This window comes from Danio rerio, chromosome 24, assembly GCF_049306965.1.
Source record: "Danio rerio strain Tuebingen ecotype United States chromosome 24, GRCz12tu, whole genome shotgun sequence".
Taxonomy (NCBI): domain Eukaryota; kingdom Metazoa; phylum Chordata; class Actinopteri; order Cypriniformes; family Danionidae; genus Danio; species Danio rerio.
In genome coordinates, this window is record NC_133199.1 from 10,195,308 (window position 1) to 10,212,038 (window position 16,731).

Consider the following 16,731-nt stretch of genomic DNA (forward strand, 5'->3'; position numbering starts at 1 on the left):
TAAATGTGAAATAGAGACAAACATGAAGTCAAAAGTCTTCTTGTTTCTGTCGGCAGTGGCCTGAGGGGGATCCATTGACAGCTTTATTTCACCACACAATCTTAGCCGCCCTTGGCTCATCTCAAAGCCCTTGTCCTTCCAGAAAGACAATTTAGAGGTGCTGCCTCAAAACTGACCCGGGATGTCGGCAAACTGTCATGATTATCGCAAAACCAAACACTGCCTTGGGAAAGGAGGGGCTGTTTTTTCAGTTTGTTTACCTAAAGGCTCAAAACACACGTGGCTAATATCTCTGTGTCAAGTTTGATTCTCTCTGTATTGTTCTCACAGTTGTCCCCATGATAATATTTGAATATGATTTTCTGTTATGGTTGCCATGGTGACTGAAGCAGGGTCTCTGTGTGTGCCAGTTGCCATGCAGTGGTTTGTTAGAAAGAATTTAAACAGCACCACATGCTTTCTAAAAAACACACAGATCTAAATCTCGGCTAGTTTACCCCCTTATACCAGACCCACATGTTCATTTTGTGGCCTTTCGATTTGTCTGGCACTTGCACTTTTTAATCTACTGACCTTGTCTCTGATAATGCATGTATGTCTCTTGCCCTCTTGGCGCAGGTGGGCATGACTCACAAAATGGGCTTACTTTTGACACAAACTCACACACACACATGCTTTCATTTACTGAAAATGTGTGCCGTGAATCAGAGATGTTCTGCCAGGTGCAGTGATGACGTTAAAGCCAACACACAAAAAAGCTGTGTGGGTTCATTGATTGGGACATCATGATCTGTATTGATTGAGAAGTCAGAAAGCTCAGCGGCTGGATTTTCTCATCTGGCTGTGTTGAACAGTAATGAGAACAAGATAATGGAAAACATGTACAACCTCTTGTCTGTTGCACAGGCTGCAAATATAATGAACTGAATGGAGATGTGATAAATATTCATTAGGCAATTGTCAAAATCAAGCTTCATAAAAGATCCTAATTTGTCCCATGTTATGAATTGATTTGAGGAGTGAAACAGTTTGAAATGAGGAATTATAAGCGGTGGAGGTGTGTGGAAGGCAATCAAGGCCAGAAAGTCTGTTTGAACATGTTAAGGCAGCTGAGTAAACAATGTTGATCATTTTCAAGGGGCAATTTTTTATGAAAAACAATACAAAGTCTGATGTTTGCATACTTTTTCTAACCCAGGCTCATTCTGAAAACGTATACCGTACACTTTTCTGGAGAGAGCAAAATGCGTCCCAGGAGCTCCGTTTTTTTTTTGAAGTTTTTGTTTTCGCAAACCCACCAGAGGCCGCTGTGTTCGCTTTTTCAAATCTCAAATTTCTCAGAAAAACAGCCTCTGCTGTTTTCACGTAAATCCACTAGAAGCTGCTATCGACTGACTAACTTACTGAATGACTGACTGATTAAATGACTCAACCTCCTTTTTTCCCTAAACCCAACCAATAGTTTTCTAAAAGCACAGATTGACTCCCCCACCCACTTCCCTAAACCCAACCGACAGTTTAAAAAACAATCCAGAAAAAGAAAAATCCTTGCATTAGCCTGATTTTTACAACGTTTTCAGATCTTACCACACTCTCACCATGTTATTAGTGGCGTAGCGGACGGGTCCGCAGGGCACGCTCCGCGGGGGGGATTCCACCAAAAATGAATATTTTTCTCAGACTCCTTTGTTTATGTTGAGATATTTCACTTTAAAGACCAGGAAAAGGACTTATTCTTTGCCATAAAAGTTATATAATTGAACATACACACAGGAGCCTGATAAAAATGCTCATTTTAGTGGAAAATTTCAGATGGCATTTAGAGGTTTTTGCATGTAAACACTTCATATATTGCTTTTATTGCAAATAGCCTGCAACAACAACTTTAAATTCAGTAATCATTTATTCATTCATTTTCCTTCACCTTAGTCCCTTTATTTATCAGGGGTCGCCACAGCGGAACGAACCACCAACTTATCCAGCATACCTTTTTATGCAGTAAATGCATCTAGTCGCAACCCAGCACTGTAAAACATCCATGCACTCTCAGTCACACACATACACTGGCCAATTTAGCTTATTCAATTTACCTGTGCTGCATGTCATTGGACATGTGTGGGAAACCAGAAAACCTTCAGAAATCATTTTAAAGTAAATTAACATAAGTAATCTTAAATGATAAAATATGATTTATTTCTCTAAAGAGTGAGCTAGCATTGCTAGCAAAATGAATGGCTAGTTTTCCAGTACTGAGAATTGTGCTGCACAAAAGGTCTTTCAGTGAATGTAGCCTTTACTGTAGCTCTGATGTGCTTTGTTTAGAGGCATTATAGGCATCTTTCAAAGCACTTCGAGTCTGTTTGATCCTTTTATGCAGATGTGTTGAATGAGAGCTGCTTTTATTTAACTGCCTACTTTGTGATATACGTTTATATTTACCCAGACGAACTCCTGCAGTACAAAATCAGTACTGACAGCATAAAAAGCATTGATCTTAAGTTATTTAGATGCATTTTGGTTCAGCTGGAAAAATGGCTCGATATGATCCATTCCTTATGAAAGACAGTCATCTCTTAATGAAAAGCTTACGCAAAGGAATCAATGCTGTGCTCGGAGTAGTGCGGTCAATGTGGTTGTGTTGGCGAGACATTTAGATTAGCATGTGACTCAGACTTCCTCTCACCCAAGGGGGCTCAAATCTCATTTCACATATTTTATCGACTCAATACGTCTTGTGCGGTGGGATGCAGTTCAGACATAGTACCCCAGAGACAAGATGAGAGACTGACAATTTTGACACCTTGACAATCACACATACAAAAGCACACACATTAACACACACACATTTATAGACGCTTATCTCTTGAGAGAAAATGTGTCCGTGTCCATTTGCATTTAGCAGAGTGACAGTTTATCGGGACTGTGAAGGTGTCGGCTCATGTCAAATGCCTGAACACAAGGGAATAACGCTGGAATTTTAACCACAGGTCATATTAAACGTGAAATTTATATGCCGTTTATTATTTCAGAGCTTGAGGATTTATGTATTAAAGCTAGGCTGTGTTATTTATGAAACCGCTCCTGTCATCCTTTTCATTTTTTGCTACAATGATTTAGCAGTGGCTAAAATCCTTAAATTTGATGTGTACATTGATAAAAGTGTTTTTGTTTCTGTTTCAAAATTATTTATATTGTATATTTGTGACTATGCATAGCATTAGATATGTGGGTATGTCATCATGCTATTGTTGATTGTTTAGTACAGTATAGTGACCTATTTTTTGGATCCAAACTTTCTATTTAGTGGTAGAAATTGCAGTGAAATCTCACTTATGATAATCTTAAATTATAACAGTTCGACTGTGAGACAAGACAACAAAAATTGGACTTGTCTCAAATAACTGACATTTGTTCACCTTAATTTATTGACTTACACCTTACTAGTTCCATGTTGGACCGCCTTTTACCTTCAGAACTGCCCTAATCCTTTGTGGCATAAATTTAACAAGATACTGGAAATATTCCTCAGAGATTTTGGTCCGTGTTGACATGATAGCATCACACAGTTGCTGCAGATTTGTGGGCTGCACATCCATGATGCCAATCTCCTGTTCCACCACATCTCAAATGTGCTCTATTGGATTGATATCTGGTGACTGTGGAGGCCATTTGAGTAGAGTGAACTCATTGTCATGTTCAAGAAACCAGTCTGAGATGATTCACGCTTTATGTCATGGCGCATTATCCTGCTGGAAGTAGCCATCGGAATATGGGTACACTGTGGTCATAAAGGAATCGGCATGGTCAGCATCAATGATGTGGCATTGACACGATGCTCAATTGGTACTAATGGGCCCAAAGTGTGCCAAGAAAATATCCCCTCACACCATTACACCATCACCATCAGCTTAAACCGTTGATACAAGGTAGGATGGATCCATCCTTTCATGTTGTTGATGCCAAATTCTGACCCTCCCATCCAAATGTCACAGCAAAAATCGAGACTCATCAGATTAGGCAACGTTTTTCCAATCTTCTATTGCCCAACCTAATTGAGACTATGCAAATCGTAGCCTCAGTTTCCTGTTCTTAGCTGACAGGAGTGGCACCTTGTGTGGTTTTCTGTTCCTGTAGCCTATCCGCCTCAAGGTTCGACATGTTGTGCGTTCAGAGATGCTCTTCTCCATATCTCGGTTGTTACAGTTTGTCTTTCTATCAGTTTGAACCAGTCTGGCCTTTCTCCTCTCACTTACTGCATCAACAAGGCATTTGCACCCACAGAACTGCTGCTCACTGGATATTTTCTCTAATCCGGCCATTCTCTGAAATCTCTAGAGATGGTTGTGTTTAAAAAACCAGGTAGATCAGCAAATTATTTTAATGTTTTTAAAATACTCAGACCAGCCTCTCTGGCATCAACAACCATGCCACATTCAAAGTCACATAAATCACCTTGGTTCTCCATTCTACTGTGCATTTTGAACTGCAGCAGATCGTCTTGACCATGTCTACATGCCTAAATGCATTGAGTTGCTGCCATGTGATTGGCTGATTAGAATTTTGCGGTAACGAGCAGTTGGACAGGTGTACCTAAAAAAGTGGCCAGTGAGTGTATAGTTATATGTGTATACACATTTGTGTGTATTTGGGTTTTTTTTGTTTGTGATGATTTTTGTTTTGTTTAGATGTGATTTTATATAAAAGCATAGCCTGGGATAAGGGCTTCCAACTACATCCTGTATGCTATATAGACTATTTACATGACAATGGTTGTCAATGTGTACCATATTTGAGTGTACTTTCCCTATTAAATTCACAATGATTTTTTTCAATGAACTATCCAAAAACCACCAGAACAGCGTTATATATTGTACATTCTTTATCCCACATGTTTCGAAGAATGTTCAAATGCAGAGAAATAAACAGTTTTAACTAGTGACACACACCCTTGGTTTTGTTGTGAAGAAATGTTGTGCTTTTCATATCGACAGCTTTCAATTTTGCTTCATACTATCATAATGATAATCCGTTTTAAATACTTCAGCTGCTCTTCTCCATTCAGTCCTGTAGAGTGTAATGAAGATAACAAATCCCACAATTCCACACTCAGTCAGAGCATCAAATATGTCTTTGTTTGTTGTGAATATGCACCCTCTAGTGGCAAAAATTACACGCTTTTCCTTTAAACAAATAGGTAAACACTGGTTGTAAACTCAAAGCAATAGTCAAACTAATGTTGGTGGGTTGAGTGGTTGCCTGGCATGTAATAATCATAGCCCTATTTAATTAGAGATACTATTATACTAAGTGTATTAAGTTCTTTGAGTTCATTAAAAGTTCAACAATCCAATGGCATGATAATCAGATTATGATTAACTCACATTTATCCTTTGTCCCATAGAGAACCATGAGCACTGTGGAGGAGGAGCCGGACCACATGATACCATGAAGAGAAGCCTGCAGGTCCTGCCCCACCAGCTGCTGAGTGAGTCTCGCATTAATCAAGCCTTTTAATACTCATAAGCCATTTATTGCTTTTTAAGCTCCAGTTAGTTATGGTGGCCAACAATGGACACTAATGTCCCAGAAGCTCCTTGGAATCCTTTAATGGAATACACAACGAAGAGTTTAAAAGATCTCAAATTAAAAATCAAATAAATCTGGATATAGATTGATATTCGGTCACAGATCATTTAAGGTACAATTCTTGTTATCAGCAAACTATTAACTATGAATTTTGGCCTGAGAAACTCTTATTTACTGTTTATTAATAATTATTACGGTAGTAGCTGGGTTTAGGTATTCGGTAGGACTAGAGATGTTGAATAAGAGTCATGCAAAATGTGTACTAATAAAAAGGCAATATCTTAATAATAATTAATTATGTAATAATACACTAGTTAATAGTGAGAATCTGTCCTTAAACTAAAGTGTTGATCTAATATGTAATACAAATTATGTAATCAGATTACAAATATGTATGTAGCGCCCACTTCCTATTTTATGGGAAGGGCCCTGGATTCTAAATAATTAGAACAGAACACTTTATAGTTTAACCCCAAAAACCAACCCAAGCTCATTCTGAAAACGTAGTCCCGCAGACGTTTCTGGAGACAGTGGAATACGTCCCGGGGGGTACGTACGGCCGCGTTTATTTTTTTCAAGTGAACGCTGCGGGGCGGTGTGACGCTGTTCCCTTTCGCGCTTGCCTTATCTCCTTGTGGAGGGCTTCCCTGCTGCAACCCGTTTGTCCACTCAGCTCAGCGTGTACGTCGGCAGGCTCGAGATACGGAGAGTGGTCGACAACGGTGACCGGTTTCGAGTCCGGGGAAGAGCAGCTCCAGCAATCAGGTAGGACAAAAACAGAATCCCAAAAATTAAGTGAACGAGTTTCGTGACAGGGTGAGAAAGCGGTGATCCGAAAACGCGGTGGAATAAAAAAAATCAGGGCTTTTATTTTTTGGACGGCTTTTGTGAAATGTTGCTCGGGTTTAGGGAAGCGAGCGGGCAGGCGGGTCGATCGGTAAAATTGGTTGGGTTCAGGGAAGGAGGAGGGCGAGTCGGCCGATTGGCCGGTCGCGCAGTCAATCATCCGGTCAGTCGGACAGCGGCCTCCAGCGGGTTCACGCGAGTTCGCACCCGCGAGTGGCGTCTGAGGTGCGAAAAAGCGCGCAACAGCGGCCTCTCGTGGATTTGCGAAAACAAAAACTGCAGTCGTACGTACCCGCCGGGACATATTCCGCGGTCTCCAGAAACGTCCGCGGGACTACGTTTCCACAATGAGCCTGGGTTGCCAAAAACCAACCCACAACACGATACCAATTAATATAAATAATAAACACAACCAATCTGGAAAAAAAAATCACCTTACCAAATTTACGTAAATACAACTGTAACACCTCTATGTATGTAAGGTGTTACACTGAGGGAGTTCACAGAATTTCAATTTCAAACATACTGAAATTTCAAAACTACATGAGCCTGTTTTTTTCTTTCTTTCTTGTTTGATTTCTCTACATGTAAATATAGCCCACACAAACAAAAACAATTAATGTACACAACTAAGCAGTCATAAGTCTGTTTAAATGATATAGATGGTGAGGTGAATAATATTTAGATGGTTTGAGTGCTTCCCAGAGATGGGTTGTGGCTGGAAGGGCATCCGCTGCGTAAATACTTGCTGGATAAGTTGGCGTTTCATTCTGCTGTGGCGACCCCGTATTAATAAAGGGACAAAGTCAACAAGAAAATGAATGAATGAATGGTTTGAGTGCAATGCAATTATATCCACATCCTCTCTCTGGGAAAAACAATAGAGCAATGAGGAATTAGAAGTCACTGACTGTCATTCCAAGTCTAAGAATATAGTTCACTTCGCGATGTTTCACACTTTCTGGAAAAACCATTAATAACCATAAAGTTTGCTGAAACCCAATCAACGATCACCATGTAGTCCATTGAAAGTATGTAGGAATGGCTGATGTGAAACTGACGTTTCAACACAGTGTCGAGATCCTGAAGCACAAGTGTTTCAAAACACTGCACCAAAGAATGATCCGAAACACCCAGATCACGTGACTAAAGTGTTTCAAACACCTGGTCACGTGACTAAAGCGATTCAAAGCATTGATCATTTCAGAAGCGTTTCAAGACCTGGAGAATCTGCATTTGACCGACAGGGTCAGAAATAAGCTCCTGTCTCATATGGCCTAGTGGACCTTGCGTGTGCATGCTGTTACTTGTTTCAAATGACTTTTGTGTTCAAATCCCAACTTGTACAAATACTCCAAAACCATGATTTTATGTATTTTAATAATGTTACTGTTTTATGGTGTAGTCTAGATAGGATACAGCTGCGGATACGCCATCAATTTAGCGTCATTTTTTTAACACTGTAAAACAATAATTAATTTTTTTCACAGTACTGTGATAGTTGGGTTTAGGTTTTGGGTAGACATTAATAAAATACAATGGGAAATTTAATTAATAATATAAATAATTCTTGTTAACTTCTGGCCACAACCGTGTCTGATCTAGCAACAGCCCTGTTTTATGACCAAAACAAGACATATTTATTCACAAAGTCTTTATTCGGATGTCAGACCAATGTTGAAACAAAACGATACAAGAACAAAACATTTCAAACTGCTATTAAAGCATTTCAAAATAGCTGTACCAGCCTGGATTTGAACTCACTATGACTGCGTGGTAGTCAGGAACTCTAACCGCTCAACTAAATCAGTTAATGGTTCAATCCTGCAAAGTGGGGTTAAATACCTCAGTTTGCTCAACTGTTCTTTGCTGAAGCTGTTTCAGTGCAATACATAAAAAATGACCAGTAGGTATCACTGTAGGGTGGGGTTTCGAAACATTTTGAAGCTTCGACACATTTGCTTCAACTGTTTCAGTGTTTCATGAAGCCTCACTTTGCCCACCACTACAATCACCACATCTAAAAACCTCCAGGACAATAGGTCCTGTATTTGAGCAGCAACAATAATGTTTTATAAATAAAAAATTAAAAATTTCAGAACCAGAATGGGTTGGTAGCCTTTGTTCACCATGCTGTTCCCTCTACCAAACACAACTCATTTTCTCTATGGTAACCTGGAATATATCCAGTTATCACTCCCCTCTAGCTCAGCTTAGTGGCTCGTAGTAACATTGCAACCCCTGCTTTTGCCACCACAAGGAACAAAAACGATAATTATCAAAGCATGTAAGGTTTGTTCATTACACAATAAAGCAACAAATGTATACAAGTGAAAAAATAAAGCTTTTTGTTTTCCTCTTTTTCCAAACTCAATGAAAAGAATGAGAAGCATTTGTGGGGATCTCCAACTTAGCAGCTAATGTTGTATTTAGTGAACATAGTGCAATCAATTCAGTGGGCGGAGAAACCGCACTCCTATGTCACATTGCGGTGGCCCTGAAAATCCTTGGGATTTTGAATCTATTTTAACGTCAGGAAATTGAAAAAAGAGGTTTACTGTGTTTATATCACTCTAATATGACAGTGGACACACTACACATACTGTACAGACAGTTCTGAACAATCAGCTTACAAAAGTTGATTTTCATCATTGTTGCCCTTTAAATATTTTAATCATATTTTTATTTTTTAAATGTTTAACTAAATCACTTTCTATACAAAAAATATGCGCGAAATACGTCCCAAGATATATAATTTTTGCGTATTTCTGCAGTTTTTTTTCTCACGAATCCATGAGAGGCCACTGTGTGTGCTTTTTTGCATCTCAAATGTCTCTCGCGAGTGCTGTTCACGCCTGCAATGTTCTTGCATAAACTCACCAGAGGCCGCTGTCTAACGACCGTCTGTCTAACTGACTGAATGATTGACTGGGCGACCGGCCAATCAGCTGACCCACCCTCCTCTTTCCCTGAACCCAACCAGTTTTACCGATTGACCCGCCCGCCCGCTTACTTCCCTAAACCCCACCGACGGTTTACAAAAGCCATCCAGAAAAAGAAAAGCCCTGGTCTGATTTTTACCATGTTTTCGGATTTTACCACATTCTCACCCTGTTATGAACTTGTTCACTCTATTTTTTGAATTCTGTTTTTGTCTTACCTGATTTCTGAAACCACTCTTTCCTGTACTCAAACCCAGTCATTGTGGTAAGCTCCTCTCTGCGTCTCATGTCCACAGACGTACACGATGAACTAACTGGACAAACTGGTTGCTGTGGGAAAGCTCTCCACACGGAGGTAAGCGGTCAGTCCGTAAGCGCAAAAAGGAATGACATCATACTGCCCCGTAGCGTTCGCTTAAAAAATTAAATGCAGCCATACGTACCTTTAGGCTACAGAATTCGCAGTCTCCAAAAAACGTCAACGGGACTACGTTTTCAAAATGAGCCTGGGTTGTTTAATAATAAGTTGCCTAACTAATTATTATTAATTATTATTAATAATAACAAGTTGCTTAACTAAGCAAACTTGCTAATTAAAATAGTTGAGACGTCTGCTGTAGACGTTAGAAGAGCATTATTGTTATGTTTGCTTCTTATTCAGAACACTCGCAGAATATTAGTATTTGCAACACGCCCTTGATATCAGTCTGGTTGAGATCCAACATGAACGTGTGAAATGCATCAGGAACATAAGGTCAGACAGAGAAGACTTCCTCTGCTGTAGAACAACTTTAAACAGAGATTTCATCATCACGGCAAATTCTGTTAGACTCCATGCTCACAGAAATCCAACATGAATGTTAACGTAACCTCTGACACCAGTCGATAAAATTCAGTGGAAAGTACTTTTCAGACTCAGGTGGATTGTAGCCGTTCTTTCAACATGATCTCAATGGAGTTTGTCTGGGATTTGTCTTTTTTCTTTTTCAGCACTTTGAGAGATTGAGGTCACTTTTTGATTTGAATGTTTGGAGTTTTTGGCAGCTGAGCCCTGTCTGACTTGAGCTATATTGGGACACTGAAGACCACTGCTGTTCTGGTGTCTCTAGAAATTGGTCCAAATACACTGTATGAAATCACATCATAATCACATTCACACACAAAGCATAAATACTATTCAATTCAATTCATGTTTATTTATTTAACAAATTTACAATGTAGATTGGGTTAAAACAGCTTAACATAGTAGTTCTAGTAAATTGAAATTGTATCTATCCAGGCCGCCCTTTGCTTATAAATGTAAGTCTGTTCTGTGCTTTTGCTTTGTTTAGGCATGAAAACACTTTAAAATAAACATAAAAAATGGTAGGATTCCCTTTCCTTTTCATTACGATTGTCGTCGCCCATAGTGTTAAATAGATAGCATTTCCCAAATGGATTCTGTACACGTGATGTGAAGCAGAGCGAAAGTCTGGGTTTTAAGTGTGTGTGTTTGAACAGACATATACACAATAATAATAACATCTAAAGATGTCGATTTTGGTGGGGTTTTTTTAAACACTACAAATTTTGTCCTAAATGAGCATAAAAAGTTTGGAAAGCAATGGAATGCTTTCATTATAACGTTAGATGTGTTCATTTTTAAAGTGACACCTCTGATAGTTCATGTAATCAAACGTAAAATCCTAATAAATGAGATTCATTTGTTTGGGAGGGTTGTTGGTGGTGATATCCCTTATGGTGGGCATATCCCTTATTTTCACATCCCAGTGTTGACAGGTATGATCATCCCTGGCAATGTCTGACACCGGCGCATACATATTGTAATAGATGTGCCAGGCACGAAAGCTTGACAGGCGTAGCAACAGCAACTAAGGAGGGCGGGATTAGCAAAGGGTCAATTAGAAGGGGACGTTCACTTGGTTTTGGACAGAAAGTGTGGTTGTTATGTAACGAGTGCAGTTTATGAGTCATAATTACTGTTGATACTAAACAGTACTGATAACAAGTGCAGTCATCTTTGTCTCTCTGTCAGTTTGTTTGTGTCCTCTGTTTCTATCTGCTCATCTGTAGGAATGGCACCATTTGTTTAATGTAAACGGAATTTAACTCAAAGGCTTTCTCATGCGGTAATGGCGTGATTGCTGTTCTCCCTGAAGTGCAGATGGAATTGTGAGGCTATTTGAATAAAATGGCTTTTGCCTAAATTGGAATTGCTCCTTCAAAAGCCCCAAAGCACCGTTTCTCTGTATCACCATTATTTCATTGTCACAACTATTTTGAGCAGTGACATTACTTATGTGTTCAGAATTTCCTGTTTAAAGTGTTTACTTCCCGTGCAGCCGAAGTAATCTGTAAATGACAGACTTGTATTCGGTAAACAAATTGATTTCTTGGGTGCCCAGTGCATCTCACTTGACCTCCATCTTGATTGGATAAACATCTCAATGTTCAAAGGCATTGCAGAGAACCAAACGCAACCCAAATCACAAACAGGAAGTCAGTATCAGAGGGTGTTATGGTTCCCGCTTTATCTGTTAGCTCACATCTGCACCACCCTGCACCGCCCTCAACACAGGAAGTGCCCATAGCGGCCCGCAATCCTCTGGGGTAACTAGCCCTATCTTTAAAGACCACAACTCCCAAAAGAGACACCGGTAGAATTTATTCATTGGTTGGATTCATTGTTTTGGTTTGGTTCACATTTATAGTTTAAAATAATCCTTTGTGTGAGTGTCAAAGAGAGATTTTATTTAGCATCTCACACTCTTAGTATGACTGTTGAATGACGAAGGAGGGACTTTTTTTGTTTTGTTTTTAAAGCCTGCCATCCAGTGAAAATCAGTCAGTAAAGCGAAATAACAAAAGCTACAAAAACATTTTAGTTTAATACTTTATTATAGTTCTTTAAAGGTTTATTAAATCTTGTACTGTAATTTATTTGGCAAAAGAATCCGCAGTAAAAACCCTTTGGTTTGTTTACAGGCAGTTTCGTCTACCAACCATTAGGAAACATTTGGACAGAATAAGAATTGACAGTGTATTGGCAAATAATCAGATATTTAAAGGTGGTGTATGTAAGTTTTTGACTCTTGTAAAGCATCAAAATATCATAATATGTTAGCAGAAATTTAAGAAACATGCTAAGTGAACATTCTTATTTATGTGAAAAACAATGGTGAAGTCAGATATTCTACTTTGTCTGTAATGTGCCAGAACGACTCTTTGTTTGCAAAATGCGACCTCCAGTGGTGAGTAGCAGACTCTTTAATGAGATGCAGATTCAGAGTTCCAAATGAGATTATTAATAAGCAAATAATATAAATAATATAAACATAAACATTTGGTGAGCAGGTTACATTGTAACCCCGTGTCCTAACAACACACTACGGGATGAGCAATTTGTGGCTGTTTGCACCAGACGAAACACAACAGAAATTTACATACAGCCATTCAGAAGCACAGAATATGCACTCACTCATGAAATGGTAAGATTTATAATCTAATTAATACAAATGAAACCTCTTTAACAACATTAAATGTACATACTGAATCACTGATATGTGTTGGTTTACACTGGGTCACAGTTCTAAAGTTCAATTCCAAATAGTTTATTTTATTGTCAGGATCTGAGGTAAAATCTGCTGCTGCTTTCAGTATTAAGGCAATAAATGTCATGTAAAATGGCATTCAAACTCATGTTGTTGTTGGCATTTAACACTGAATAAAGCACATGAGGTGTACCAGTATCAGGTGTACTTGCTGTGAGGCGACAGCACTACCTACTGCGCCACTGCCTCACCCCAATTCTGAATTTAAATCCAGCAATTAAAATTTTTTTTTGTAAACTTACATTTAATTTAATTACATTATTTTTTATTGCATAAGAGCTTGTTTCTGTCACTGAATTAAAAAGGCAAGTACGGGTATGCATCTTACAATTCAGACTTTTTATGAGATGTAAACTCGGAAATATAAGAAAATAGTATTTCCTTCCTCTGAATAAGACATTAGTCATATAGACATCAGGCAATGGCAAAACTGTGAGTGAGAAAATAAGAATTGCAGTTTATTTTTGCCAATTCTGACTATTATTCTTGTAATTTTTCTTCTATATATCTCACAACTTCTTACAATTTTGTAAATAACTACAATTTGGTAGTTTTTCACATTTTAAACAGGCTGCTATAGAATTGTAAGGTATAAATTATTATTATTTTATTCGCTGGCAGAATTGTACTAAAATTTTATTACAAAAAAAGAAATAAATCTACTGTACTTTTTAAATGTTACTAGCCATGTTTATTTAAACATGTATAAAAAGCTAAAAAAAAATAAAAATCCCAAATGCAAATTAGGTGTTCTACCAACTTTATTAGAGTGTAGTATTGGTAATCTAGGGCCCTATCACCTGGCACAATAAGGCGCAAGACGTGTTTGGCACGATTTGTTGCTTTTTTCAGACCAGTGCAACCTTAATTTTCACATCTGCGCCACATTGTTTAAATAGCAAATCCATTTTGTGGATTCATAGGTGTTTACTGGAAATTAGAACTGAATTTAGAAATAGTTTTGAAACAAATCTTTGTGCTTAACAAACAAATTTAAATATATAGGCTGATGGATGTCTTCAGCGGAGTGTGTACAACACTGTTTCCTTATACAAGAAAATAAAGGAGTAAAGTAAAGAGTAAAAGTAAAGTTAAGAGAAAGTAAAGAGACCGAATGAAGAAGGCTCATTCTTTATCCCCACTGCAGTTTTCTCACTAGTAAAGTGTTCTGTTTTTCCACTTACAAAGTCTGCCATGTAAACAGCAAATGCACCATGGTGCAACGCAACTGATTCGTAAAGGGAATGGTAGATGAGACTGTGATTAGTTTAATGCATGTTATGCTTAAAACACACCCATAGCTCATTAAGAGAATAAGCACAACCCCGTTACACCATGTGACAGCTGGGCGCAAACTGTATTTTTCTGTCCCTAAAATTCGGACATGCCCTTAAAACTTTTGTGCCCTACGCTTTAGACTTTGTGCCTAGATCGTTAAAATAGAGCCCTTAGTAACCAACAAAGAAAGTATAATAGAGACAGCTGGTTGGCCACAGGAGTGTCATGTTCACTACATCGTGGTCTGCTCTGCAAATGTGTTTCCACCTCCCATTATTTTCATGAACTCATTTTTGCAATCAAAACGAAAACCATTAAGGGATTTTTATTCAAAATTAGGCATTTCCATCACTCCTTTCTCATGTGATACTTGGAAATCCGCAGCTACTGACCCCATTTTTAATTACTTTTTAGTGTGTTTCATAACTTCCCCCAGTGCGTTTGATAACACCACATGTAAACGTATTACAAACGGTTTCTGCATCTTGCACAGTATTTTATTAGACTTGTGTCTTGAGGCTAAAGTCATAACCCAGAGCAGAACACTAATTTCAACTGCCGTCCCAACCCAATTAATGTGACAGAGATTAAACACTATTTATGAAAGACTGAGGGGTCAAGCGAGGATATAAAGGTTCATTACCAAAAGAACAGTGTTTACATCTGGTCTTCTGGGAAACTGCCAGAGTTGCCAGTTATTGAGTATCTCAGCAAAGCACTGTTCTAATCAATGCTTAGGCTAAACATCCAGAACAGCCTTTTTTTCCTACTTCTTCCTCCTGCATTTTCTTCTTGAAAATGTTTATAGGGAATTATCATTGAAAATCATCACAGTGAAGCAGTGTTTAGGATGTAGTTTTCACTATAGGATGGCTTGTTCAATTTTCCTTTGGACATGTCGCTGTTTGGCTTCATGTGTGCACCAGTAAAGCATTAATGCTGATGTCTGCTGTTGAGTCCTGTTTTCTGATGTTCCTTAGATTAGTTCTTGTGTGTAGTAATGAAGTGGATCTCATTAAAATCTTCTGCCACACATGCAGATTCCCCTACTTGTTTTGACTAAAAATATGTCAGAAAACATTTTGCAGAAGATGAGATGTCCAAAGGCTGTATTTACAGATTGTTTGTGTTGGACTTTATAACAGTTAAAAAAAATTCATTCATTCATTCATTATCGGCTTAGTCCCTTTCTTACATACACAGTTATGCCGTCGAACTGTAATTATAGTGTCAAACATATACAAACATACATACATATATTTATATATATATACACACACACATTTTATAGATTTTTTTCTTCATAAGTCAGACGTAACAACCCCAAAATGAAATGACAAATACTTGCTATGCTTATGAAATACTTGCTATGATTATTAATGATAAATAAAAAGTCCCAAATATAAATAGAGTTACAATTACAAAAAGTATAAATACACATAATTATTATTAAATAAAACTTGTGATTTTTTTGTTCCTGCAAAACTTGTTGGTGATGGATAGTTCACCAAAACTGAAAACTTTCAAAAAACAGATTATGAGATAGTTTGCAAAATGTCCAAGCTGTCTAAATAAAACTTTCAAGCTTCATAAAAGACAAAAAAATATGATTTGACTTACTTACAATGAACTAAGTTTTTATTTAATGTGAGTTCAGTAAATGAAGCTTTGCATCATTTCCGCATATCAAAACTGTGTTGGGTTTTAATATGCGCAATTGACAAAACTTCATTTACAGAATTTACATAATATAATAATCTTAGTTAATTGTATGTCAATCAGATTTTTTGTGTAGATTTTTTGTGTTAAGATCAGTTGTGACAGCATATATTGAATATCTGCTCCATTTGTTTCAGTCAGAGCTGTTTCCATCTCGTATAGCAGACGCCATCTTGGCTCTGTGTCTCCTGAGGTGAGGTTAGTCTGTAATATTGAATGATGGATGAGAAGATAAACCATAAACCCTTGCCAATCTGTCGAGGCCGTTTGAGATATCAGTATCTGCAGCTCTTATGCGAGAAACTTCAGACAGTTCAAGGATCACAGGAATCATCTATCCCTGTCAGATATTAAGTACAGGACTTCAGGAAAGTCACAGGCTGCTTAAGCATTCTAAAGATCTTTAAAGTGGAATGTTTACTGCATAAATTCCACTTCTAGTATAATTTTTTTTTCTGTAAGCTAATGGATAAAGCTTGGCTTTTCTCATAAATTAAATATATATTTTAAGAAGGGTACATCATAATCGCTCCACTATTTCCTCAATCATACTGAAGTTATCGTCAAGAAAGTGGTTACATGGTAAATTAACAATTATATAGATAATGTCTCGTTATTAAAATTAGTTTATACTAATACTGATTTCACGCGTGAGTTTTCAATATGCCAGTGTTTTTTTTTTTTTTTGTTTTTTTTTACCATAGTCCCTTTAAGGCAAGTCATTTCACTTGGCGGCCATCTTTGAAAGC

At 37.9% G+C, this 16,731-nt stretch overlaps 1 protein-coding gene across 8 annotated transcripts in view; it reads left to right on the forward strand.

The window, feature by feature from the left end:
• Window positions 1-16,731, forward strand: part of tmem108 (transmembrane protein 108) — a 130,533-nt gene that overhangs the window by 97,002 nt on the left and 16,800 nt on the right. For 4 of the 8 annotated variants that reach the window (XM_009297307.4, XM_005162593.5, XM_073941583.1 and 1 more), the window contains exon 2: window positions 5,402-5,485. In XM_009297307.4, coding sequence (XP_009295582.1) covers window positions 5,402-5,485 — 84 coding nt within the window. Of the gene's footprint in view, window positions 1-5,308; window positions 5,486-16,731 lie in introns of all 8 variants that reach the window. The other 4 variants (XM_073941584.1, XM_073941581.1, XM_073941585.1 and 1 more) reach the window with 2 other exon arrangements.